Source organism: Grammomys surdaster, unplaced genomic scaffold (assembly GCF_004785775.1).
Source record: "Grammomys surdaster isolate TR1022 unplaced genomic scaffold, NIH_TR_1.0 126187, whole genome shotgun sequence".
Lineage (NCBI taxonomy): Eukaryota > Metazoa > Chordata > Mammalia > Rodentia > Muridae > Grammomys > Grammomys surdaster.
The window spans coordinates 7,469,268-7,495,948 of NW_021620993.1; the positions used below are offsets into that span (position 1 = coordinate 7,469,268).

Here is a 26,681-nt window from a genome sequence, read left to right on the forward strand (position 1 = left end):
ATTCATTGGCCCCCGACACCCAGGGCCTGCTGGGCATCGCTTCAGCTCCAGCCTCAGCAGCTGCCTCGTGGGCAGCCAAAGGCAGGCATCCAGGGGGCTTTGTCTGACCAGGCTGGGCTAGGATAGGATGGGGGTCCTGGGGGTACTTCTGGGGGTGCTGGCTTTCCTAGGGGTTGCTCCAGAGGGCTCCCATACCCTTCACTGGGACAGTACCTCCTGCCATTTGGTCCGGCCCATCCCTAGTAACCCTCTGGGCTCCCTGAGCTTCTTGGGCAAAGACGCCCAAGGCCTGGCATTATTCCAGGCCTTCTGGGATGCGCACCACAGGCTGCAGGTTTGTATCAGGCAGGATGAATCTGAGCTCATCACGGCTTTCAGCGCCCTCTGCGCTCGTGAGCCCTTGCAGCACTCCTTCATCCACACCCCTGGACCCGAGCTTCAGAGAGCACTGGCTACACTGAAGAGCCAGTGGGAGGCCTGTCAAAGGTCTGAGGATAGTCCTACAGGAGCCAGGGACAAGCGAGCAACAGAGCAGAGTGGAGCACCTGACCGAGAGCATCATCGAAGGAGGAGAGGTTGGACCATTCCTGGCACTCTGTGGTGCGGTGTTGGGAACTCTGCTGAGAACTCCTCAGAACTGGGTGAGCCCCGAGGGTTTGAGTAGGTGTCTGGTGTGTATGTGTGGGGTGGGGCGTTAGGCTCCAGCCTGGCCCCAATTCTTCCAGGCTGTGTTCTTGGAGAAGTGACTTAGGCACTTTGAACCTCATTTTTTTAAATCTGTAAAATGGGTGTGAACATGAGTTGCTCTTCGTGGGACATTTAAGTGATGTCATGGACGTGAAAGGTCTTACTCAAACCCAGAGTCCTCATGAATCACCTGAGGGAGTAGGTAGGATCTGAATTCTGCTGTTCTAAACAACCTCTACCCATGAGGTACTTCAGTGGAAAGAGCCCCAAAGACCTGGGTTCGGCTCAGCATATTCAAGCTGACATTTCTTGAAGCTCCAAGTTCCTTATCTGTAAGATAAGGAGCCACTTCTCTTTGGGAGCTGCTGTGAGCTTGGCTTGTGGAAACATCACAACAAAGGGCGTCATTGCTTGAGCTGTGGTTGAGGGCTGAGCATCTGCAAGGAGTGTGGCTGGAGGACCTGGCTTGAGCAGCTAGGATGGCATCTCGGCCACCCAGTGTCTTGCTGCACCAGAAGAAAGACTGTGCCCGGCCTGTCTGTCATTCCATTACACACACTTTCATTATCTGGAGTTTTATTTGGGTGTGAGCCTGGGAACTCTGTGAGTCAGCTCTGAGGAAGACAAGTCCAGGAGCTGGTGGGTGGGCTCCCCCACTAGGACTAGGCAAAGGAGGCTGCAAGCCTCCTTTCTCTGAGAACTCTGGAACTGTGAGGGCCCTGTATTTGGAGCACAGCTGCCCTGCGCTGGCCATGGGCTGGGATCAGGAAGAGCATTTGCTATACTAGGTAGACATAGCTGCTGCACGGTATCCAGGACCCTGCTCCAGTTGGCTCCCCTTTCTCTCTATGCAGGTATGTTCCACGGCCCTGACCTCTGCTGCCGGGAACACGACCAATGCCCACAAACCATCTCACCCCTGCAGTATAACTATGGCATCCGAAACTTCCGATTCCACACCATCTCTCACTGTGACTGCGATGCCAGGTTGGCAGCAGTCAGAGAGGGCCTGGGGCTCAGGGACAGAACCGAGCTACCTGGTTCTTGGGTATAGGCACTAGGAACCCAGAGAGTTCTAAAGATCAGCAGCTGGGGCCCCTTCTTCTGACCACCCTCAGTGCAGGTGGGACAAAACTGAGGCTCTAGAAAATGAATGATCATCTGGTAGGGTGGGCTGCAAAAGGTCCCAGGAGGCTCTCTGGGGTCCTGGGACCTGAATACTGGTTCTGGGGGCAGGTTTCAACAGTGCCTGAGGAGCCAGGGTGACTCCATCTCCAACATCATGGGTGTGGCCTTCTTCAACGTGCTGGAGATTCCCTGCTTTGTGCTGAAGGAGCAGGAGGCCTGTGTGGCTTGGCACTGGTGGGGCGGGTACGTGGCTGCCCCACTTGAGTTCTTGCCCAGCCAGCAGGGCAACTTGGGCTCTAAGACCAGGGAGGGAGGGTCTGTTTGTCCTCCCATGCATTGTCCTTTGAGTAGAGCAGGGCTTGGGTTTTGGACCCTTCTGGGGTATTTCCCACAACCTAGTGGGCAGGGGACAGATGAAACTGGCAGAGATTTAGTCCATAGAGATGATTCTGGGGGCTTTGGGAACAGGAATTCTGGGTCATTAAGTGTCTCAAATTGTCCCCTTCAGGTGCAGGGCATATGGCTCAGTGCCCCTTGCTCTCCTTCAGCCCAGAACTTACTATAATGCCTCTTGGAAGGCTGAGGCCACCTCACTTACTGCCAGACCCCAAAGCCCAGCACCCAGCAAACATCCCCAGAAGAGGGGTCCAGAGCAGACACAAGCCAGACGCCACAGCATACCTACCACCACGCCCCTCCAGACCCCTGCCATCTCCTCCAGGCCTGATATGATCCCCAGAGGCCAGCCAGGAGTCTCTCATCTTGGCCTCCGGGATGGCCCAAAACATCAAGGTGAGCTTAAAACCAAGCTTTTCAAGGGGCAGGGTGGGTGGGTGTTCTTACCTCTGTGTGCAAATGTAGTGTTACCTCTTTGGTTTTGTTGTTGTTATTTGTTTGTTTGTTCTAAGCACCTCCCAGGGCATCCCAACTTTCTTCACTAGATATAAGGGACTTCTGTAGTCTATAAATTGAGCATGTGATGCCCTGTTGAGTACCTCTCCTCTCGCAATATCAGCTGATAAAGTCTCAACGCCGAGAACACTCAGGCCCAACCGACTCCACCCACTAGCTGAAACTTCAGCTTCACAAATTTCACTGGTTTCCTCCAAGGCTGTAAGAGTTAGATACAGGGCTGGATGCAGCCAGTGGTAAAGCATTTGTCTACAACATGCATGGTTCCATGCTCAAGCCTGGAAGAAACAAAACCAAAGCCCCCACAATCTGTTCTCACTAGGCCTTTGCATGTGCTCTTTTCCTGTCTGGAGCCCGCTCTCTTTTTCCTCTCCCAGACTTAACTTAGCAGTCTCTGAGTCCAGGAAGCCTTATCTGAGAATCCTCAGACAGCCACTGTGTGTGTGTGGGGGGGAGGGTGCAGGGAGGATTCATTCTATGTGTTTGACATTTTGTGAACATAGGAGACAGAAGAGGACAGTGTAACCAAACACATGTACAGGTGTGTCTTCTGAATGGTAGCAGGCCCAGGTGAGGCCTCCCCTGGTGGACTGGACTTTCTTAACTACCACATCTGCACCCAGGTGCCCACCAAGTCTGTCGAAGCCTTCGCCACCTGGACCAGTGTGAGCACCAGATCAAGCCCCAGGAAACCAAGTTCCACCTGCTCAACAGCGCCCAGACACCCCTTTTCCATTGCAATTGCACCCGCCGGTGAGGCCTGCTGGGTGGCCTTGGGAGTGGGCTGCCTGCTGCCAGAACTGTGCCAGGGGCACCAGGCAAGGTTCTGGCACAGCCTGAGACTTCATCTGCCCTCAGTCTGGCACGTTTCCTGAGGCTCCACAGCCCGCCTGCAGGCACCAACAAGGTTTGGGAGCTCCTGGGTACCACCTGCTTCAAGCTGGTCCCCCAGCTCGGCTGTGCTGAGGGCAAACGGTAAGTGACCACAGAGCCAGGAGGGGTGCGGGCCTTTGCCAAGGGCTGGGTTTGTTTGTATAAGAACCAATTGTGTGCCTGGAACAAAAGCATGGTGAAGAGTCAGAGGGGCCTGAGCTGCGTGTCATCACCCCTCTGACCCACGATGCCCTGAGTCCAGCTCTGCAGCAGGCCTTGGGGGAGGGGAATGTGTGCCTGTGCTCTGAGATTTAATGCTTGTATGTCCTTGATAATTGACTCAGCTTTCTAGCCCTCTGCTTGCTCCTCTGTAGAATAGCAATAGGAAAGCCAGCTATGGGGCACATGCCTATAATCCTAGTACTTGGGAAACTGAGGCAGCTGAGGCCCAGCTGAGATAGATAGTACTGTAAAAGCCAGTCTAGAATACACAGTGAGATCCTGCCTCAAACAAAACCAAGCAAACCAAAAGGCTGCAGGAGCTAAGGAGATAGCAGATGTTCTGTGTGTAGCTCAAGACCTGCCAGACACAGAGACAGGGAGAGTCGCTCAATTACTGACTCAGGTTTCCACAACCACCCAGTCCTAGAACCTAGGCCTCTGGGTACTAGCCTAAGTTAACTCTGCCTCATCTGGGTATAGCCATGTCCTCTCTGCTTTGCTGGTGACCCTGGCCTCACACCTGCTCTTCTATATGCCTTGGTTCTATTTTAAAGCAGGGTGGGTTCTGCTGGCCTTGAACCCTTGTCCCCCCACAGCTGTTCCGGAGACCACAGAGCCGTCAGGGTGTCAGCTCGGCACCTGCAGAGGCTTCACCAGAACCGACTTCATTTCTGGGATAAAGGCACAGATGGGGTTCTGGCAGGGCCGTTGGAGCTCCCAGGGACCCCCATGTCGTTCTACAGCCAGTGTCTGCAACTAACCCAGGCAATCTGGAGACCCAGGGGACAGAAGGGATTCTGGAGCTCATGACCTCAGTGACAGCAGCCTGGGCCTCCTTCCTGGTGTGGCTATGTCCTGAGAGACTTGGAACAGCATGGCTCTCATGGACAAGAGGATCGATGGAAGAACCTCAAGGTCCAAGTGTTGGACCACATCTCCTGCTGCGCTGGGTGACCTTGAACTGGTGACACAACCCCTGTGGGCCTGGATATGGTGTTCAGAGGCTATTTGGGTGCCTTGTCGGGTAAGTTCGTACACAGATAGAAATGGGGAGTGGCTGACTGCAGGAGTCCAGGAGGTACCGGAAGCAGGTACCTGGGTGTCCCTGTTACTTGACCTGCCTCTCTGAGCCCCAGCATTTGACAGTGAGGCCTAAAGCCATGGGTGGGAAACTAATGATTCAAAAGAAATGCCTGTACCTGAATCCAGGCTGAGGAGCGCGCTCCCACGTTCTTCAGAGAGGATCCCTTCTTTTAGTAGTTTCTGGGTCCTTCCTGGCCTGAACTAATCTTTCTGTTCTAACTCTAAATTGAAATCTTTTCTGAGCCCATTAGCCGTTAGGGCAAGGGACCGCCCTTCTCCACGCTGAGCCTAGTTCCCTCCTCTGAAAAAGAGGGTAGGGGTAGGTTGTCATTATTGTTTGTCTGTCTGAGTCAGGGTTTCACTGTAGCCTAGGCTAGCTTCTGCTGTGTATAGGAGTATAGCCTTGAACTTCTGGTCCCCTTTCCTTTACCTCCAAAGTGCTGGAATTGCAAGCGGATACCATCACACCAAGTTTTAGGTGATACTGGGGAGAGAAGCCAGGGTGTCAACCCTTCACCCTGGCTGAAGCATGCTACCAACTAAGTTACACTCCCAGCTCAAAAAGGAGACTTGTAAACATGAACTACCTCATAGGGGTGCTGAGGAGTAAATGCATTAATAAACATACCTATACCCATTAAACATTTCTTCTCCTCTAATACACAGCTGGACTGAGCTTTGCTGTCTGCTTTTTGAGATTCAGGCAGGACCTCTTGGGGGCTTCAGTTTGCCCATCTGTGTAATGGGTCTAAGGATGGCACTGAGCACACAGGATTATGGTGGAAATGAAAGGAGATGGCATGTTTCTGTATATAGCTGGTGCCTACAATATGTCAGTGCTATCACTTCGTCACTTATTTAATTCCTAGCATCCCCATCTGCAACTGATAACAAGTCAGGAAGGAGCCAAGAGGGAAGCTGGAGAATTTAATTCCTAATGGATGACCTCCACGATTGGAACATCTGTCTGTTCCCCCCATCATCCCAGATGAGGGCCCAAGCGAGCCTTTGCTGATTGTCACAGTTGAGGTGGTGCCAGGACTGAGTTTGGGGACCCCCAGTTGGCCACTCCTGGCCAAGACAGAGTGTCAGATGTGGTTAACAGCTGGAGTAGCAGCAAGAGAGAGGCAGGCAGGTTTGTGGAAGATAGGCAGAATGAGACTGTCCAGGCCCATCTGCCTCCTACTTCAGGGCCCCAAACCCCCTTCCTCTAGCCCCAGTCGGCCCTGGGGGCTGGGGGACAGGCTATTAGGGTCAGGGGCCTCCTGGTCCGGTCCCCAGGAACCTCCGCCTCCGGGGTCTACGGTCTCCAGGCGCAAGGCTGGAAGCAGGCCCAGGCTTCGAGGCACAGCTGGTGGGAAGGCCCAGGGTCCAGGCAGCCCAGAGGGCCCCTCCTCACTACTTCCCCGGCTGCCACTACTGTGACCCCTGTCAGGGGCTACCCGAGGCAGCTGGCGGCTCTGGGGTGAGGGACTACGGCTGCCACCACGGCGTTCACGGGATGAGGGACGGAGAGCAAGGCTTGGGAAGCGGGCTAGGCCTGGGCTTCGACTACGGTGTCTCTTGGACTTGCCAGGACTGGGGCTGCGGGACTTGGGTGCCAGCAGCTCCAGAGTGCTGTCATCCTCCCCTTCTGAGCTGGTGCCTGAGCTGTCTGTGCTGCTGCTGGCTGATTCTGAGGTAGGCAGCGAGATCTGGAGAGAACACTGGCCGTTGGGGCAACTCCACCCTCTAGCCTGCCCAGTCCCTCCTTCCCTCTTGGCAGACCCAGTGAAGTTGAGCTACTGGTCTAACTAAGGTCACAGAGAGAACATGGAAGATGTGACATTCAACTGGGACAACTTGGCCTGCTTTGGTCCTACCCTCTGATCCGTTTACCTGAAAGGGTTCTGTGACACCAATGAGGATGCTGTGGTGGTGGCTATAGTAACCCAGGATGAAGTCTCCATGGCCCTTGGGGAGTGACTCCTCACTGAAGCTCACCTGGTGGACACAAGGGTAGAGGCCCAAGCTGGGGCCAGGGGGCAGCCTCAGGACTCCCTCCCCCAAGCAGAATTCTAGTGTCCCCAACCCTCCCCTCCATGTAAGTACCTGGTAGATGTTCCCGTCTACTTCTTCATGCTTGGCCCAGACGTAAGCCACATAGTCCTTACAGTGACGGAAACCCACCTAGGGAAAGAGGAAAAGGGGTTGTGATCCCCTAAAACTAGCAGCTTCCTAGCAGAGCATCAAACACGGGATAAGCCAGTGAGTGACACAGGGGGCCTGCAGGCCTCTTCCTTCCTTCAGAGTGACTTCCTTCCCCCAGATTCTTGTTCTTCTCACCCGGTACAAGCCGATCCAATCCCAGGAGCTTCGGGCAAATATTGTTTCCACGCGGTACCTCACCACGGCCTGCTCTGGCCGTGCCCACTCATCTGCTACCTCCAGCCGCACCAGAGGTACATCATCCCTGAAAGCAAACTGCCCAAGCAAGGCAGGGACAGGGGACAATGTCAGAGGAGACCCTCTAGCATCCCACATAACAGTATACCAGAGGCTGAGGCAGGAGAATGAATAATTTGAGTATAGCCTTGGGCAACGCAGCAAGTTCTAGGCCAGAATGGGATGTATAGTGAAACACTATTCCAAATATATGGTAAGAGTCAAACCAAAACCAAACAAACAAACATTCCTGCCTCCAGCCTGGGCTCCCTTTTGCCCTGAGCCTTCTTAGCTAGTCAGTGAAACATGGATTTGAAGCCGGCCAGACTAGATTTGGCCTCAGCTCAGCCATTGTCAGGTTATACAATGGACGACTTCCTTAGACTTTCAGCAGGAAGGCCCTTGTCTGGAGATTCTTGTTTGGTTTTAATTTTTTTAAATTGTTTTGTGCATGTGAATGTTTTGCCTGCATGTGTGTCTGTGCACTGTGTGTGTTCCTGGAGCTTGGACCTGGAGTTGTAGGTGGTCGTTAGCTGCCATGTGGTGCTAGAATCGAAATCTGGGTTCTCTGGAAAAGCAGTCAGTGGAAGAGCGGCCAGCGAATGCTTTCAACGCTAAGCCATCTCTCCAGCACTCCAGGCTCCTGTTTTCATACCCAGGGCTAAGTTACTGATTCCCTGAGGTATAATGTGTAACACATCTCACCATCTGCCCAGCTTCGGTGCTCGCTAAATAATTTGCCTACATGAGAGCAAGGAAGATAGGTAAAGTCCCGTAGCACAGAGGATTCTGGGATACATTCAATTTCCTCCAAGAAGAGGCCAGAAATAGGTGGCTGGAGACCTCAGTCCATGTTCCTGCTCTACTGTTACTTTGCTGTGTGACCTCAGACAAGACCCTGGCCATCCCCAGACTCAATTTCCCCCATCTGAGTCTTACTTACTATTAAGGGCCAACTAATAACACTGCTTTGTCATGAATCCGTGAAGACAAATTATAATCATAAGTGGTTTTCCTCTGGGACAACCAGGACAACCAGGGAGTCACCTAGACAGGTGGAGTTTCTGCAGTGGCAAGCAGCCAGAGTCCTGGCCACCTGTGTCCCTAAGGAAGAGCTCACATGATGCCAGCCTCAGGCCTTTGTCTGGTCCCTGTTGATCTGGTTTCAGGTTTCTTTCCCTGGCTTCTGAGCCTAGCTGTTCCAGAAGAAACCAGTACATTCTTTCCCTGTCCCAGGTTGAAAGGCAGGTTGAAATGTGCTCCAAGACTTTGCAAGGTCAACCCCCCTGCAGAGGCATGGTGGTGCACGTCCATAACCTTAGTCCTTAGGTGCAGACTGGAGATCAGATTCTAGAATGGTCCTTGGTTGGACACCAGACCAGGCTTCAAGAGAGTCTGTTCTCAAAAAGACAAGAAAAACAAAGCAAAACAAACAAAATACCCAACCAGCCAAAAAACAAAGCCTGTGAGAGAGCTTGGTGGGTAAAGAGGCTTTATCCTCAGGGTGACCTGAGTTTAATCCCTGGGATCCACATTTAGAAAGAGAGCACCAACTCCTAAACGTTATCCTCTGAACTCTTTCAGAGAGTGCACACACATGCACATAAATAAATGGTTAAAAAAAAAAGTCGGGGATGGGGGACAAAGCAAGGGGCTGGAGAGATGGCTCAGAGGTTAAGGGCACTAGCTGTTCAGAGATCCTGAGTTCAATTCCCAGAAACCACATGGTGGCTCACAACCATCTCTAGTAGGATTCAATGCCCTCTTCTGGTGTGTCTGAAGACAGTGACAATGTACTCACATACATAAAATAAATAAATCTTTAAAAAAAAACAAAAACAAAAACAGAGGACCCAGGTTCAATTCTCAGCATTCAAATGGTGGCTTACAACTATTCACCCTCTTTCTTCTGGCCTCTATAGGCACCAGGTACACAGAAGCACACACAACCAAAACACCTCTATGTATAAAACAAATAAACAGCCCCAACTCTAAAACAGAGAGGAGACTTTGGACATTTCAGGGCCTAACGCATTTAAAGGGATGGTGTGTGTAAAGGGGCCTGCATATGGTGGATGTCTGGCTGATCATTTTGGGTTTTATTTTTTTTTTTGTTTTGTTTTTTTTGTTTTTTGTGTTTTGTTTTTTCGAGACAGGGTTTCTCTGTGTAGTCCTGGCTGTCCTGGAACTCACTCTGTAGACCAGGCTAGCCTCGAACTCTTGAACTCAGAAATCCGCCTGCCTCTGCCTCCCAAGTGCTGGGATTAAAGGCGTGCGCCACCACCGCCCGGCCTTGGGTTTTATTTTTAAGACAGAGTCTCAATGTGTTCCAGAGAGGCCTGGAACTCATTATATAATCCAGACTGAATTTGAACTTGAAATTCTTCTGCCTCGGCCTCCAAAATGCTGTAATTAGAGAGATTTGCCACCATGCTTGGTTCAAGAGGTAATGTTTATTATTGTTTGACCCAGGGTCTCCCTATGTGGCCCTGGCTAGCTTTGAACTCTTGATCCATCTGCTTCACTATTCTCAATCCTGGAATTGGCCACCAGCCCCAGCTTACAATAACTTTTTAAAAAGTTATTTTTTCCTTTTACTTCTTTTTGCAATGCTGGGATTGAACCCCATGTCTTACCCATGCTAGGGAAGTGCCCTACCACTAAGCTGTATCCCAAGCCCCAGGTAATATTCCACCACGGGAAGGACAGGACAGTGTGGCCTAATGCTGAGTCTCAAGGTGAGGCCCCTGACTGAGGGCCACAGTGTGGTGGCGCATGCCCGTAACCTTAACACCTGGGAAGCTGAGGGATGAGGCTCATGGGCTTGAAGGAGCCTGGTACATAGCAAGAAGTGATCTAAAAACAATAACAACAAAACTCGCACCCCACCCCGGTCCCAGAGTTCACAGGAGGCCATGCTTGGGCGGAGCCCCAGCCCCAGCTGAAGCTTTGGCTTAAGTCCTATTGACTGATCACGTGACAAAGTTACCATAAGAAACATACTTTGGCCTGCAGGGCTCCTTCTTATCAGACCAAGAAATCCAGAAACCCCAGCTTAGGTTTCAAGGTTGGAAACACAGGACCTACTCTGTTCTGCTCCTGCTGCTAGACTTGGAGCACAGCGCCATTTCAGTAAGAGCCTGAGGTTACCCCAGAGTAAACCACAGAGTTAGACTATATCGTCTTCCAAACAGCTTCTGACGCTCTAGGACTGCCTCCTCTTACTTTGGCAACTAGGAACCTCAGTTCTAAACACAGTGAAGTTATCCTTGAGCATCCCTGTCTGTTTGGTTCCCCTGGTAGACACTAAACCCCAAAGAGGTTGAAGTTCCTTATGTAAAACAGCATATAGTATGTGCATGCAACTGTTATCCCTCTATATGTTTTAATTCATTTCTAGATTATTTATAATACTTAATGTTACACAGATAACATGAAGGCTGTTGTTATACTGCACTGCTTAAGGAAACTGACAAGGAAAAAAACCCTACATATGTTCAATACAGGCACACCGTTTTAAGAAAAGAATTTTGAAATTATTTTTCAAACTGCGCAGGGGGAGGTGGGCATGTGCATGTGTATAGGTGCTCCCGGAGGGAGGCTAGAGGCAGCAGATCTCCTGAATCTGGAGTTATAGGTGATTGTGAGGTGCCCCATGTGGGTGCTGGAAAACGAACTTGGGTCCTCTGCAAAAGCAGTATGTTCTTCAAATTTTAGGTTGATGCCCTAAACATTTCTTGGAAGAATAAAGTCAGCTACAGATCGTGGAAAAATATGAGCTCTTCAATCAAACTGTCTTGGGTTCAAATCCTTCCTTTTCCTCTTACTGTGTGACCCTAGTCAAGGGAGGTCCTGTCAGCTATAGTCTCACCTGAAAGGGAAGATTATAGCCCCACTTTCTCCTTATTTGAAGAAAATGGATGCTGTTAAGGACAGGCAGAAAGGTTACTGGTAGAGGAAGCTCAGCTGGGCCAAGGAACATCATAAGGGGCAGATGAGCCCAGGACTTACCTGCAGAATGAACTGGGCAGCAACAGGCTTGTGGTCACTGACAGTGTATTCCATGTGGCTTCGGTAGCTGTGCTGGGTCACCTGGAGCCTGTGACTCTCTCGTCCTGAGGGGCTGGGCCCTCCACTTGGAGCCTTGACCTTCCACAGAATTCGATCTGTCCAGGCTGGCTTTCGCTTCTTGGCACTGCAATAGGAGAGGGTAGTCTGAATTTCAGGGGCTAGGGGTCAAAGCACAGTTCCAGCCTTATCTTCTGCCCCTTTCCCTCGTCCCACCCCACCTCATGGCTTACCTGGTATCATATTTGTTGGTACCCACATCGAACTTGAAGGTAGGAGCAAAGTTAAGGGGCCCTTCCTGGAAACCTTTCAAGATGGGCCAAGTGTTCTTGGCCATGTTGAGCTGTGAGGGTCCAGAAAGATGAACAACAGCTTGGGCCTTGTACAGATGGGGTGGGAGGATGAGGTCAAGGGCAGAAACCTGAGGGATTGGCTGAGCTCAGGGTCAGGGACGGGGAGGAGGATCACTACCTACCTGGTCCTTCTCCCAGAGCTGATGGAGTTGGTTGCTGTCTATGGCGAACTTGACAAAGTGTAGGTCATAGCTCTCAATGCGGAAGTTCAGGTCTCCAAACCAGAATACAAGGCTGCTCCAGGGTGGGAGTGGGGGTCAGTGGGTCCACGGAGTGCAAAGGCTCAATCTAGAACCTTCCGGCACCCACCCAACCCTTTAGAAATGCCCACGGGTGGGGGCTTCCAGAGCCTTCGGTCAGGCAAGGGATGGAGGAAAAAGAGACTCTAGAGACGTCAGGTGAGACCCTCAGCAAGAAGGTGTCCCTCACCAAAGTACTACCTTGCAGGATCCTCCCCCCACCCCCGAGAAACTGCTGGCTGCCTCAGTTTTCCTATAGATGGTATGCGTGGGTCACTCACACCAATCAGTAGGCCCATCATTCCCATCCACCCAAGTTGGCACTTTGCCTCTGCACTTACTCATGATCCAGGATGCCGTGTGCACCAGGTCCCTGGAATTGCTGGAGGCTAAGGATAGTTTGAAAGTTATCCTTGCGCTGCTCCGCCTTGTCCATGTGTGCGGGCAAGTGGCAGTTTAGGAAGCACAGCATGTGCCCGAAGGCTGCTAAGCGCACACTTACTCCGCCCTTGTTACCCTAGGGGTGAGGTTTGACAGGTCATGGGCCTGATCTGGGCCAGGAGGGGAGTCACAAGAGCCTGTGAGGAGCAGAGGAGGCTTAAGCTTAAGCGGGGATGAGTTCTAAGGAAAGAAACAGGAGGCTGGGACAGGAAGGGGCCAGAGAAGGAACGGGGCAGGGGCGTAGAAACCAGTGGTGCTTGGGTTGGGGCAGGTCTCAGGGTAAAGGATGGAAGCATGAGGTGGGGGATCTTGTAAGCCACCCTCAGGCCCATTCCCCACCCCCAACCCCCGCTCACCCAGTAGCCACCCAGGCCAGTCCGAGTACAGTCCGTCTGCACGTCCCGTAGGAAGGGTAGGTGGTAGTACTTGGCAAAGAGCAGCAGGATGACGCCCTGCATCCTCACGGTGCTCACCTGCAGGGGGAGGTATGCTGGGGACTCTCGGCATACAGCTCTCCCACAGCCTCTGCCTCCTTACCCCCCTTATCTCTCTACCCCAGCAACAGAGAGACCCAGTAGTCTCTCTGAGACGGGAGCAGGAATCCAAAAGGGTCCCTCTTCTCACAAGGGTATCTGTTGTTACCAGCACGAAGTTGAAAGGTCCCAGTGCGTCCATGAAGAGCTCGCTCCACTGGTCAGTAAAGAGAGCATCCTTGAGCCGCTTGTTGATCATGGAATTGACTTCTTGCAACCTGGGAGGTGAGCGGGGAGAGAACAATCATTGGATTGGAGAGGCTGTTTTAGAAAGTCCTTCTATGGGTGTGTCCAGGAGGCCAAAATGCCCTGGAAAAGGGGTCCACCCACACCGCTCCTCACCCTATGGCAATCATATCTGCACCATCACTGTCGTGGCCACCGCCCAAGTGAAGAAGAGATGTGACATCGTCAGGGGGCATGGCAGTCCCCACATTCCATGTAACCACAGTGATCCTGGAGGCAGGTGCATGGGAGGGTTTACTGCTGGGTACCATTTTCCCACCCTCCCTTTCACTTTCACAAGATTCCTTCCGGGGAGTTAAATGGGGGCGGGTAAATATGTAAGGACCCTTAGAAAAGACCCAAAGTGGGCCTAATATCCCTAACTACCTTCCTGGGGAGATAAACCCAAGAAGCAAATCCCTGAGAAAGAGACAGCATCTTCTAGGGTCCCAAAGTTGCTCCAGCAGTACCCCACCCCCCCCCCACCCCATCAATTCCTATCAAGGCAAACTGAAGTAAAACGCACGGTCACTCTGGAAGAATGACCAGTTGCTCCTTTCAAGCCCTAGTAACTTTTCATGAGAGAAAGCCAGGCCCTCACCGGAATCCGGGGTCGCTCTTGCAGGTAGGCTGAGCTGACCAAGATGTTGGTGAGGTGGTGGTGGTGGTGGTTGCTGGGCTTTCCTGTGCCTGTAGGTTAGGGCTTGGGCACCTGGCAGGCCTTGCACCCTGAGTGACAGGTCTCGGGAGTGCCACCTCAGGGGCTGGGGGCACATTGGGAGAGCGGTTAGGAGAACGACTCGGGGAGCGGCTGGGAGACCGAGGTGGCTTGGGCAGAGGTGGTGGCACGGTCTGGCTTGAAGGGATTCCTGGCCGAAAGGTAGGGGACAGAAGTCCAGGGGAGCGGGTGCCAGACTCTGGAAGGCCTGGGCTTACATCCAAGGGCAGGGTCTGTGGTGGCGGCGGCAAGACGGGATCCTCCGGGCTGTGGCGTGGAGCCTCTGGTCTTGCGCGGAAGGAGGGGGAAAGCCGAGGATCTGAGGGAGTTTGGGCCCTTGGAGGAGAGGCGGCAGGACCAGCTGCCTGCGCTGGAGCGTGGAGAGACCCGTCTGCAGGGGGAATAGGCCTGGGAACTGCAGTATCCTTCTGTCTAGCTGGCAACTGTCTCTCAGAAGCTGGGGTAGATGTCACAGATGCTGGAGCCAGGTGACCCTCCTGAGTAGGTGACAGAACAGGACTGGGCACTGGGGAAGGGCTGGAGGGGGACTGTGGGGGCTGTTCCTGAGAGGCCAGGGCCAGGCTTAGACCTGAGGTTGCCAGTGCTGGCTTAGGTCCCACAGAGGTGGGTGATAACTGCTTCTGATCCTTGGAAGTTGGAGACAGGATGGGCCCTAAGGGAGTCGGAGCCGGCCTTGGCATAGCAGAGGCAGATATTACTAGCTGCCCCAGAGACTTGGGAGCCAGGATTGAGACCGAGGCAACGGGTGGAGGCTTTGATCCTGCGGCGGCAGATACTACCAGCTGGCCCACAGATGTGGGAGCCAGGTTGGAGCTGCGATGGGGTGGAGGTCTTTTCTGTTCTCCAGCGGCTGACAGTGGAGCTAGGATGGGTCGGGGAGATGACAAAGCCAGTCTTGGTCTCTCTGAAGGAGGTGACACAGCTGCTCGTGGTCCCACAGGTGCCAGGGCCAACCTTAGTTCCGAGGGTGCTGGGCCCGTGTTCTTTGCTGGAAGCTGAAAACTTGAGTTTACCTTCTAGAGGACAAATAGATGACTCAGAGTGACTTTAGCAAAAGTCTGAGCCCTCACTTCCATACAGCCCCCATTAGACACATACAGCTTAGGATAGATCATTCCAAGGAAGTCCTTCCTGTTATCTCTCTCCCAGCCATTCCACTCCAGGTCAGAAGAGACAGGATACAAAAGACGCAAAAGCCATGTTTCCTTCTTAAACTTGAAACTCTGTTCACAGATGGATAGACTGAAACCCTGAATGGGCTGAGAGTGGAGCACAGGCCTGAATCTGAGATCTCTCCTATTCTTCCTGACTGGCACCTACTCCCTCTCTACCCTGATGAGCTTCCAGGGCAGCTTCCCTTACAGAGGGCTGCTGACTCAACACCCCACGTCCCTCCATGTTCCTTCCTCCACAGTGCCAATATCCTTTAGGGTCCTCACACTCAACCCACCACCCGACCCCTTGGTCACAGCCCTGCCTGTGCTGGTCCATTCCCAGTGGGCCATGCAGGTCAGGAGCTGGCAACGGAGACTGTCACATGTATTCCCATCCCAGCTTTGTGTGATTTGAGGCAAATGCTCTTCAGCCCACAGACTGTTTCCCATCTGTAAAACTGAGGGACTTTTGGGAGGGTCCCTGACCGTAGCACATCCTAAGGTGTGTACACCCAGGGCAAGGGGCCCATACTTTTAGCCTAACACTTCCTGGGATTCCTGAGTGCTGGAGAGTAAGCCGACCCTCCTCGGCCAGTCAGTGTGGTCCGATGCCACGCCTCTCTCTAGCCAGGCTGTGCCCTCTTATCTTGCCTGTCCTTTCTCCACCTGTGAGGACAGGCAAATGGGTGTCCTTTAAACCTGACAGGTAGGAGGACCCTGCCTTGCCCACTCTGTTTATGATGTCCCTGGTCTCCAGTGGCCAGGAGAAAGTGTCCTTTGCCAGGGAGGACAGAGGAAGGTCTACACTCGCCCCAGGGTGGCCCCATCCTGCTCTGGAGACACAGTTCAGTCTCTGTCCCCATCCGTCCTTCTCGGTTCAGAGAACCTGAAATTCTCCTTCCACCTCCCTCCCTGAACTCCACTTTCTGAGGCAGCATTTTGGATACTCTCCTTGGCTCCAAGTGTCCCACTGTGTGCCCCCTCCCCCCAAGCACCATACCGCCTCCAGCACTAACAACTTAGACATCCCAGATGTCACAGTTCTAGTCTTCAGACACAAGCCCCCTCATTTTGCATTGGCTCAGAGAGGACAAGCAACTTGCCCAAGGTCACACAGCAAACCTGGAGAACAGCTGGGTCCCCTGACAACCAATCCAGAGTGCTTCTGGGGGACTCTTGGCTGTGGCTGATTCCGTTTCTCTATGGGCATCCCATCATTGCCTCTCCAGTGTGACCTTTTTGCCCAGTCTCTGCCTGGTGGGCACAGAAAAGTGCCAGTCCCTTAGCTAGGGGCACCAGGGTGCCTGCAGAGTGTGTGTGTAGTGGGGGAGTGTGAGACCAGGAATCGGGAGTGGGGGCTAGGGTTTGGGGGCTCTTACCTTTGAGGGTGTCCCAGCTTGCAGAGCCCCATGGGTCCCAGGCACGGGTCCCATTCCAGTCATGGCCCCGGGCCTGGCACTACCACTCCTGCTCTGGCCCTCCATGTCTGCAGCAGCCCCCGGCAGCCCAGCCTGGCTCCCTTGGGTTCTGGCTCCAGCTCCTCAGCTCCCAGGAACCAGTGATGTCATCAGCCATTTCAACCTGCTGAGAATTTAAAGGCACAGGCACCCACTTCCCATATTGAAGGTGGCAAGGGCTAAGTGGCTACCCGCTAGGAACACTTCAAGCTGGCTGCTGATGTTAGAACATTGGGGGTAACATAAGCACCCATCAGCTTGGTCCTCCTGAATACTGAAGGAGACCCCACCAGTCTGTCCCACCCTCCAAACAGTAGGCCGGACCCACCCTTGCTCCAGGGAGGGGCACAGGGACACTCACAGGTAATACAGGGACAGGTGGTTCAGAGGTCAGCAACCTCCTCTCCAGGGCCTCAGGGACATCTGCCTTGCCCTGTCACTTTTCTAACTTTCTGTTTAGCTCAGGACCTGTCCTGGCCCCCACCCTTGCCCCATTTTCAAGCCTTGGGCTAGCTCCCCGCCTTCCACCTTATCCTTGCCTGGCTCTATCCTTCCCATACCAAAACCAGACAGTCAGGCTCCATCCACTGGAGTCTTCTCCTTTTCAAACTCTGCCAGCCCCTCCTCTTCTGCAGACATCTCAGTGGCCTCAGATGTCCCCACACATAAGCCGGTCGCAGTCCAGTCCCAGCTTCTCTCTCTAACACTCGCTCACTGGGGTGACTCTGAAAGGCACTTGTCAAGGTCACCCCATGAACTAAGGAGGTCTTCTGAGTTTTAGTGACTTAACCCAGTAATCCAACCACCTTCAACCAGTGGGGTACGTGGGAGAGAAGACTGGGGAGGAGAAGGGTGTAGTGATAGGAGAGGGACTTGGCAGGAGAGTTAAAAATAACTGCAAAGCTTAGGATGGTGACACATAGCATAACCCTAGCACTAGCCAAGCTGGGAGGCTGGCTAAGGGTTGGGTTAGCCTGGGTTAACCAAGTGAGTTCAAGACCAGGCAGCTAGAGATTCATAGGGAGACTTTTCTCAAAAAGTCCAAACCAAAAACAAGCCCAAACTCCACTAGGTTTTCAAACCTTAGAGAATAGAACCTAACGGGGCTAGACAGATGGCTCGGCGGTTAAGAGCACTGGCTGCTCTTCCAGAGGACTCAGGTTCAATTCCCAACATGCCAGCTTGCAAATCAAGATTCAGTGACTCTATCACAGACATTCAGGCAAACCAATAGAAGAAGAACGAGGAGGAGGAAAAGGAGAGGGAGAGGGAGAGGGAGAGGGACAGGGACAGGGACAGGGACAGGGAGAAGGAGAGGGAGAGGGAAGAGGGAGAGGGAGAGGGAGGAGGAAGAGGAGGGGAGGAGGAGGAGGAGGAGGAGGAGGAGGAGGGGAAGGTCTAGTGCCTAACGGGTATAGGGGTGTGTTTGATGAGTGAATGAATGAATGAGTGAGTGAGTGAGTGAGTGAGTGAGTGAAGTGAGAACAGTTGCGCCTGTAATCCCAGCACTTGGGAGATAGAGACAAGAAAATCAAGAATTCAATGTCATGGGGCTGGAGAGATGGCTCAGCAGTTGAGAATGGGATTGCTCATCTAGGGGACCCCAAGTTCGATTTCTAGAACCCGTGCCAGGTGACTCACAACCACCTGTGACTCCAGCTGCAGGGGATCTGATCCCTGTGGCTCTTGTGAGTCCCCACACACACCATATACACACTTATACACAGGCTGAAAAGTAAAGGTTCAGTGTCACCTTTTGCTATAGACACTGAGGCCCCTGGCCTGTGTGAGACACTGCCTCAGTAAGAGGATTGTAAAGGTCAGATTGGCCGGGGTGGGGGTGGGGAGGCATGGGCTGTAGGGTTTTGTCCTGCTCCACCTGATTTCTCTCTGCTAAGTTATCCCTGGAATCTCCATCTTTTCTAGGGTTACTAGATTATACCAAAGATGAATTGAACCCATGTCAGGTGGAAATGTTCAGAGTTCTTTTGCTGATTTGTGGCTGTGCATTTGTTTTTATCCACCCATCCGCCCACCCATCTATCTATTTATTTGTGTGTGTGGTGTGTGTACTTGGTGTGTGCCCATGTGGGTGCAGAAGCTTGCATCCAGGTGCACACATGTGGAAGCCGGAGGAGGCCTTGGGTGCTCTGCACCATCCCTCTCTGCCTTATTCCTTTGAGACAGGGTCTCTCGCTGAATCTGGAAGTAGGCTAACAGCCAGCAAGTCCCAGACAGCCCTCTGTCTCTGCCTCACACCAGCTCCATGTTAAGGTTTCAGGGGCACACAACCATGCCCGACTTTTCCCACAGGTTCTGGGGATCCAAACTCAGTTCCCCGTGCTTGCACAGCAAGTGCTCCTATCCCCTGAGGCATCCCCAAGCCCAAAATGTTCAGCATTCTGTAGTCCTTGTAGGTCAACAGCCATCTCTGCATCTTCACTGGCCTAAGCCAACTCCCAAGTGAAGTTCTTGGCAAGAGATACTATAAGGCTTTTCCTGGCAGTGCTAGCTCTGCCAGACTCACTCTGGGTCAGGCCCGTGTCTCTGGATTAGCATCTTTGTAAGTAAAGCTGAAATGTGTAGGGGCAAAGACTCAGGCCAGCATTGATCTCGAACAGAAAGGTATTTTGATGGCAGTGGCAGTAACGGTGATGGTGGGTCTGCTCATGCATCCGATTATGGTGGACTGATGGCAATAGTGGTGGGTGGGAGGGACGGATGGCAAAGGTGGAGGCCATGGTAATGAGGAGGAGGATGGTGAAATGGGGGAGGAACTGATGGCACGTGCAAGTGAGAAAGGCACAGGTCGTGGTGAAGGCCGTGGAGGTAAGGAGTGAGGGAGACGAGAAGTGGATGGATAGTGGGAGTGTGGCGTTGGTGGAAAGGGTGCTGGGAGAATTGGAAGTGAAAACGGAAACAGAGGTTTGCATGAGGAAGAATGAGAGCCTGGTCACAGTCACAAGAGCGAGCTTAGCGGTCCAGTCCTCCAGCTCCTGTTTTACAAACTGTAAGTAGGGTCCTCAGCAGTGCCAGCTTCTGATACGATCCTGAGAGAGTGTGAAGCCACTGCCCCAGGACCAAGCCCAGGGCCGAGAAAGGGACACCAAGCCCAGGGCCGAGAAAGGGGCACCAAAACCCTTGAGAGCCACACAGATGTCACAGAAATGAATGTGGCCCAGGGTGGGGGGGAGACCCAGGGTTTCCTGTCATTCCTGTCCATTGGATTCACTGGAGTTGGGGACTGCGCTTCCCATCCTGGCCACTGATTTCCTTGGGAGGTTACTAAGAGTCCTGATCCACGTAAGGAAAATAAAACTTCCTGGGTTTGCTGTGATGATCAAACAAGCTGTACATCTGAAGAAGTTAGCTTAGAGTGGGCACAAGCAAGCTCCTCTCTCATCACCAGCCATTCCAGACCACCCATTTAGTGGATGTTGAAACTGAGGCCTGGGGTGGTTGTACTCCTAGAAAAGAAAGGAAAGGGGAAGGGGGTGGCGGGGGGTGGACCCCTGCTGAAGAGGGAGCTGGTAGGAGCTATATATGAACTTCTGGAAGGATGACTAAGGAGGTTGATAACAGGCTCCGGGGCTCAGGGCGGCTGGCAGGCCGGGGGCAGCTGCCAGGGAGAACCGCCCCCCTGGAGACGGCTGTCTCCAGAGGCCGCTCCCAGCTCCTTGCTTTGTCTCACTCTGTAGAGTATGCCAGGCAGATGCTACGGCTCAACCAGCCCTTTTCTGGAAACTTCTCACACTCCCCGTTCAGACTCAGGTTCAGTTCATGGGTAGGAAGGGAGAGTTCTGATGGAGGAGAATACTCCGGCTCGCTCTCCCTGTGAGGCTGGCTGGTCAGAAGGTCTCCAGTGACCGAGGAAGAAACTGGGGCCGAGTACAGGTCAGGAATGGGCAGTGCTCCTGGGGAGGAGGGAGATAGATAATTCTCCCCCTACAAAAGAGGTCACATGACTGTTAAAGTAGAGGACTCTGAGGTGACAAGCAGAACAGGAGAAATGCCCGGGAGCCAGGTGAAGGCTGGGGTGGGGGTGAGGGAACCACGGGGAGTGCATTCAAAATCTGATTCTGTGCCCTCCTGGCCTTGCGGTTCAGACATAACACGTGGGCCGTGGGCTGCGGTCAGAGAGAAGCGTTTCCCTCCCTCTCCTCCTTCTCTTTCTTCTTCCTTCTAGCTCTTTCCTCTATCTCCATCCCTGCATCCCTACTCAGACCCATGAGAATGAAGTCACACTGTGGGACTACCTGGGAGTTGTCTGAAGAGGTGGCAGAGATAAGCATCAGGGAAGATGGTGGCAAAAGAGCACTCCTTCTCGGAGGGTCCTTCTTGGTAACAAGTGTCACATTATAGGGGTGACTTCTCATTCCTCCTTTCTGGGACATGCTGCCACTCAGGAGAAGGGCTGGAGGAGGAGTGACTTTTCCAAGGTCACACAGCTGGGGCTGAGCTCAGACATCCTTCCTCCCTCTCCTCTGCTCCCCCTCCTCCCAGGCACCCGATGTCAGCTGCTCTAAAGTGAGTGGCTATTTTTATTCTGGTGCGAGGGACCTGAAACAGCAGAGCCATGTAGGTTAGAAGACTCTAGGACACCGGCCTCAGCAGGCAAGGAAAAGCTCACTGCAGGCGCAAGACCCTGCTAAGCTTGCCTGGGGGAACTCTTGTTCCTTAAAGACGTCCCTGTCCTGGGCTCCCGGGTCTCCAAACAATCCTTCATTAGAAGTCGGAATAGAGCACAGAACCAAAATAAACCGTGTTCATGGTCCTCATCCTGTCTCCAGCTCCAACACTAATCTTGAAATTGACGAAAACTTGATCCCATGCCAAGGCTAAACCTCTACTCTAGCTCTCTAAAGAACTCCAACCATCACTTTGACCAGCCACTTACTGAATCCTGAGGTAAGCCTGACAAGAGGCTGATCCCAACTTGAGACCTTTTTTTATTTTTAATTGTTTTATTGGTTATTTTATTTATTTAACTTGAGACCTTCATTCTGGACATAGAGTCAGCCCTAAGAGTGAATGCTAACCTCAGCCTGGATTAATTTTTTTAGACTAAATCCCAGCTCTGACACAAAATGAAACACTGGTTTTGGTCACAGAGCTCTGAGCTTAATCATTGACTAGCCCTTGATCTCATAATGAATTTTCAGCAGGTGTCATGCAAATTCTGTTTACTTTGGTCATAAAATGGAGTCCTGAATCTGGTTAAAGTCCAAGTCATGAGCTTAGTTGTTAACTGAGCCTTGACCCTAGTCATATACTGAGCCTTAATTCCTGCCAAAGACTGAATCCTGTCTCCAACCCAGGTTTAATTCTAAACCTATAGGACTTTTGTTACTGCTGTTGTTGCTATGTTATTGGTCGTGATGACATATAATTTGAGAAAGCCTCACTATGTAGCCAATCTGGTCTTGAACTTGTGATCCTCTTGCCTCTGTCTCCCTTCTCTTTTTTTTATTGGATAGTTTATTAATTTACATTTCAAATGCCATCCCCAGCCAGGCAGTGGTGGTGCACGCCTTTAATCTCAGCACTTGGGAGGCAGAGGCAGGCAGATTTCTGAGTTCGAGGCCAGCCTGATCTACAGAGTGAGTTCCAGGACAGCCAGGGATACACAGAGAAACTCTGTCTCAAAAAAACAAAAAAACAAAAAAACAAAAAAAAAAGTTCAAATGCCATCCCTTTCCCCATTTCCTCTCCCTAGAAACCCCTTATCCCACCCCCCTCCTCCTTTTTGCTTTCATACCATTTTTAGTTACATGCAAGCAAGTATTAGGGTCAGTTCTAGGTTGAGGAACTAGCAATGCAATAGATGCAAATAGTCAAGGGATGAGCAAGGCAATAAACACAAATAGTCAAAGAACAAGCAAGGCCCCGTCTCCCTTCTTAAATCTTTGCTTAAACTAAGAGCTGACCCTGATGAGTCTAAACTCATCAGACACTTAAAACTTCGCTCCCAACCTAGCCATGGGACCTAGACTGCACACTGGCACCTTAGGGGTATGGGTCATGAGCAGAGCTCTGTCCCGAGAGGGCTTGTGCTGCTGATGCCAGGATGTTCCTGGTACTGTTGTAGCCATTGTCTCCATTGTTGGTTCTACTGGCTGGTGGTCAGCCCTCAGCAGACCAAGCTGTGGCCCAACAGCCACAGTGTCCAGGTTAATGCAACGAGAGTGGTTCTGTGGCATCTGTCCAGTGAACAACAAGGGCTCATGGGGAACTGGGGTTTGGGTGTGTCAGCAGAAAAACCACAGGCTCTGTGGGGCCTCTGGTGTCAGTTACCCCAGGGGCCCTTATTGGGAAAGGTAGAGTATCTCAGATAGGGTTTGGGGGTGGAGGGAACCAGTGGGTTATATTTCACTGTTTTGTAAACAAATTTTACTATGTGAGTTTAGCTAACATATACTTACAGAAAGTACAGAAAAGGATACAAAGAAGGAAAAATTTACCTATAACTTCAACCTCCAAGAGATAGCCATTTTTATTTTGGGCTTTTTTCCTTTTAGATTGCTTTGATCTTATCTAACATATCCACGTATACATGTTTCATTAAATTGGTTGGCTGCTACAGTGGCCATCCATCCATTACCATCCACGTCCTCAGCGAACAGCAATGTGGCTGACCTGGTGCCCAGCTTTAGGAATGGGTCAAGATTGGTTATTCCAATGACAAAATGTCAGGGCACATGATTGGATCAAACAAAATTAATGGGGTATAAGAGACTTTGGGGGATTTAAAAAAAGAAGGGTATTTTATGTCCTGGCAAGTTTGAAAGCGAAAAGAAAGAAAACTCACCCTTCCCTCCCTTAGAAACTGATGATGGTGTCGACAGCTCTTCGTTAACCATACCCCTTTCCCTCACTTCTCACTGTCTCTCGCTGGCCTGGAACTCACAGGCATCTGCTTGATGAGTGATGAGGTTAAAGGCTTGTTCTACCACACTCAGCTTGCAGATTTTTTTTTTATTATTGTCTGTATTTATTGTGGGGATGAGAGTGTTTGTGTGTGGATGTGGAGGTCAGAGGACAACTCTCAGAAGTTGGTTCTCCTACCTTGTGAGTTCCAGGGATTGAACTCAGGTCATCAGGCTTTGCAGCAAGTGCCTTCACTTTCTAAGCTGCCAAGGCAGCCCTTCACTCTTTATTTTTTTGAAAGATGCTACTTCATTGCAGCTAGAGTCACTGATTTGGCTAGACTGGCTGGCCAACAAGCCCCCAGTATCTTCCTGTCTCCTGGTGTTGATTATACATGGCCTGGTGCACTTCTAGGCTTTCTAGGGGGCCAAGCTCAGGTCCCGTAATTCTCCCACTGAGCCATCTCTGCAGTTCTAAGCTTGTTTCAAACTCTTTTTTTTTTTAAGATTTATTTATTTATTATATATGAAGCTGTCTTCAGACACACCAGAAGAGGGCATCAGATCTCATTACAGATGGTTGTGAGCCACCATGTGGTTGCTGGGATTTGAACTCAGGACCTCTGGAAGTGCAGTCAGTGCTCTTAACCACTGAGCCATCTCTCCAGCCCTTGTTTCAAACTCTTAATCAAGCCAGTGTGAAGGAGATGTAGAAGGGTCTTTCTCTGTAGCCAAAGTGAGCCTTGAGCTTGAGGCTTGTCTAGCCTTTGCCTCCTGAGGGTTGAGATTACAAGTGTGAACCATCATACCTAGCTAAAATCGTGTGTGTGTGTGTGTGTGTGTGTGTGTGTGCATTTTTGCACATATGTATGAATATATGTATCTATATATTACGTGTGTGGTATTCTTTTAGGTTTATTTTATGTGTACCAATGTTTTGTCTGTATGTATGTCTGTGCACCACATGTGTGCAGTGCTCACAGAAGTCAGAAGAGGGCATCAGATACTGCATCCTCTAGAACTGGAATTACAGAAAGGTGGTTGTGAATCACCATGTGGGTTCTGGGAATTGTACCCTGGTTCTCTAGAAAAACAGCCAGCCCATGCTTTTAATGCCAGAGCACCCTCTCTAGCTTGTGTGTGTGTGTGTGTGTGTGTTATTTTTGAGTCAGATGCTCATAGGTTTAGGCTGGCCTTGAACTCACTATGAAACAGAAGATTACTTTTAAAATTTTTTTATTTGTATTTTATGTATATGGATATTTTGCCTGCAAGCATGTCTGTACATCACATGCATTCCCCCGTGCTTGTAGAAGCCAGGAGAAGGCATCAGATTCCCTGGACTGAGAATTACAGACAGTTGTTAGCTTCCATGTGGGTGCTGAGAATCAAACATGGCTTCTCTGGAAGAGCAACCTGTCCTCTTAACTGCTGAGCCATCTCTCCAGCCCCTCTAAGGATGGCTTTGAACTCTGATCCTTGTGCCCTGTCTCTTAAGTGCCAGGATTACAGGCTTGTATTATCACAGCCAGCTTTCACACTGGTGTAGGGATCTAAACCCAGGTCTTCATGCTTATGCAACAATTGATCTACATGTTAAGCTATCTCTCCAACTCTAAAGCCCTATTTTTATACTTATTTGTTTATTTATTCGTGTGTGTGTGTGTGTGTGTGTGTGTGTGTGTGTGCTTGACATTATAAATGTGAAGGTCAGAGGGCAATTTGTGGGCTTCTCTTCTTTCCTTTTGTTGTATGGGTCCTGGGGTGTGAACTTAGGGCACTAGGCTTAGCAGCAAGTGCCTATAATCACTGAACCATCCTGCCAATCCCCTGTCCCATTTTAATATGCATTTTTAAAGTGGTGGAATGAGCCCAGAAAGGTAAAAATACCTTGGATCACAAGCAGCGTTGGCTCAGTGTTGACAAGGTTCTCTGGATTCTGTGGGAAAGGGCACAGCGCGTTCTTGCTGTCTGCCAGGGATTGGTTCCAGGGCACCCTTCCATACCAAGACTTGAAATATGAGGATGCTCAAACCCATAGCTAAAATGGCTTAATAGTTTCCTAAAGCCTGTGTGGCCCTCTTTTATACGTTTTATCATTTCTAGATAATTTATAACACCTAATACAAGGCAGATACTATAAATAGCTGTCATTCTTTATTGGTTGGAATAACAAGAAAAGAATCTGTATGTGTTCAGTACAGAGGCAGTTTTTACTTCCTAATATTTCCAACTTGAGACTGGTTGAATCCACGGTGACAAAAACTGATTGTACTTGCTGTGTCTGCTGAAGGCGTGAGGACATGAAGTGTTACCTGCTTCCTTTTTGGTCTGGGGAGATGATCCACAGAGGTGTTTGGGGCTCAAACCCAGATCTACAACTTGGTCTATTTTACATTTCTGAAACAGTTCCTAATCTGCAAAACGGAGTTTATTGGTGGGGAGGGGGGGAGTTTTGATGAGGAAAAAGAAGAGCTAATAGTGGAAGGCCACACAGCCAGAGTCTGTCTTAATAAACCCAGCCCTCAGGAGGTTGAGGCAGGAGTATTGCTTTGAGTTCAAGGACAGTAGGAGATTGGTGTGTACCATCTCTGACTAGATACTGTTCAAATGAGATGCATTATGTATATTAACCCTTTCAGCATCTTCTAGGTAAAAAGGATTATTATTATGTGTGTGTATGCCTGTACAGGCAAGCACATGCCATGGTGCACGAGTGGAGATGCATGTGGAAGACAGAGCACAACTTGTGGGAACTGGTGTTTTTCTTTCACGTTTCTTTTGCAGGTTTGGGGGATCAAACTCAGTTGTCAGACTGGAGTGACAAGCGCTTTTACCCGCCGAGCTTTCTTGAGCGAGCATAGGTAATGGTCCTCCTACAACGTGTGCTTTGGGGAATTAAAGCTTTGATCGGAATTTCGTTCAAAGACATCAAAAGCTTAGGAGATCGCCTAGGTTCCTGCTTCCTTATCTTAACGCTCTGACCCAGAAATCCTGGTGTCCATCTGCGAACCGCCTGCGCCCTCTAGTGACGCGAAGTAGCGCTGTCTCTTGGCATCCTGTGGGAGCGTTCACACTTAGCGGGCAAATGCAATATGGAAATTGTAAGGCCTGAGAACATGAAGTATGGAGGACCAGAGAATAGCTGGGACAGGGCTGGGGTCTACTGAGAGGCACGCACTGGATCTGGGTGGGATGGGAGTGGGACTATTTCCAGCTCTGGAGGCGTGGTTTATGGTTGGGCGGAGCCTCTGGCTTGGGCGGAGCCAGCTTGTAA

At 51.2% G+C, this 26,681-nt stretch overlaps 2 protein-coding genes across 4 annotated transcripts; one reads left to right on the top strand and one right to left on the bottom strand.

Annotated features, from left to right (window-relative positions):
- Pla2g3 (phospholipase A2 group III) lies at nt 1-5,568 on the top strand. Its single transcript, XM_028758303.1, has 7 exons — nt 1-641; nt 1,542-1,674; nt 1,924-2,058; nt 2,324-2,607; nt 3,351-3,480; nt 3,586-3,702; nt 4,419-5,568. The coding sequence occupies exons 1-7, from the start codon at nt 128-130 to the stop codon at nt 4,630-4,632; spliced, it is 1,527 nt and encodes a 508-aa protein (XP_028614136.1). The 5' UTR covers nt 1-127; the 3' UTR covers nt 4,633-5,568.
- Nucleotides 5,569-5,819: 251 nt separating this feature from the next.
- Inpp5j (inositol polyphosphate-5-phosphatase J) lies at nt 5,820-16,665 on the bottom strand. 3 transcript variants are annotated; one of them, XM_028758210.1, is made up of 13 exons: nt 16,461-16,665; nt 14,882-14,940; nt 13,306-13,419; nt 13,073-13,181; nt 12,787-12,903; nt 12,331-12,506; nt 11,873-11,984; nt 11,631-11,740; nt 11,341-11,524; nt 7,231-7,368; nt 6,997-7,074; nt 6,784-6,888; nt 5,820-6,599 (listed from the first exon to the last, which is right to left on the bottom strand). In XM_028758210.1, exons 1-13 carry the CDS (start codon nt 16,563-16,565, stop codon nt 6,093-6,095), a joined length of 1,914 nt encoding a protein of 637 aa, XP_028614043.1. In that variant the 5' UTR covers nt 16,566-16,665; the 3' UTR covers nt 5,820-6,092. The 3 variants fall into 3 exon arrangements, with proteins under 3 accessions (XP_028614043.1, XP_028614041.1, XP_028614042.1); XM_028758208.1 differs by having other exon boundaries at nt 13,790-14,943; nt 16,461-16,638; XM_028758209.1 differs by having other exon boundaries at nt 5,946-6,599; nt 13,790-14,940; nt 16,461-16,565.
- Nucleotides 16,666-26,681: the final 10,016 nt, after the last annotated feature.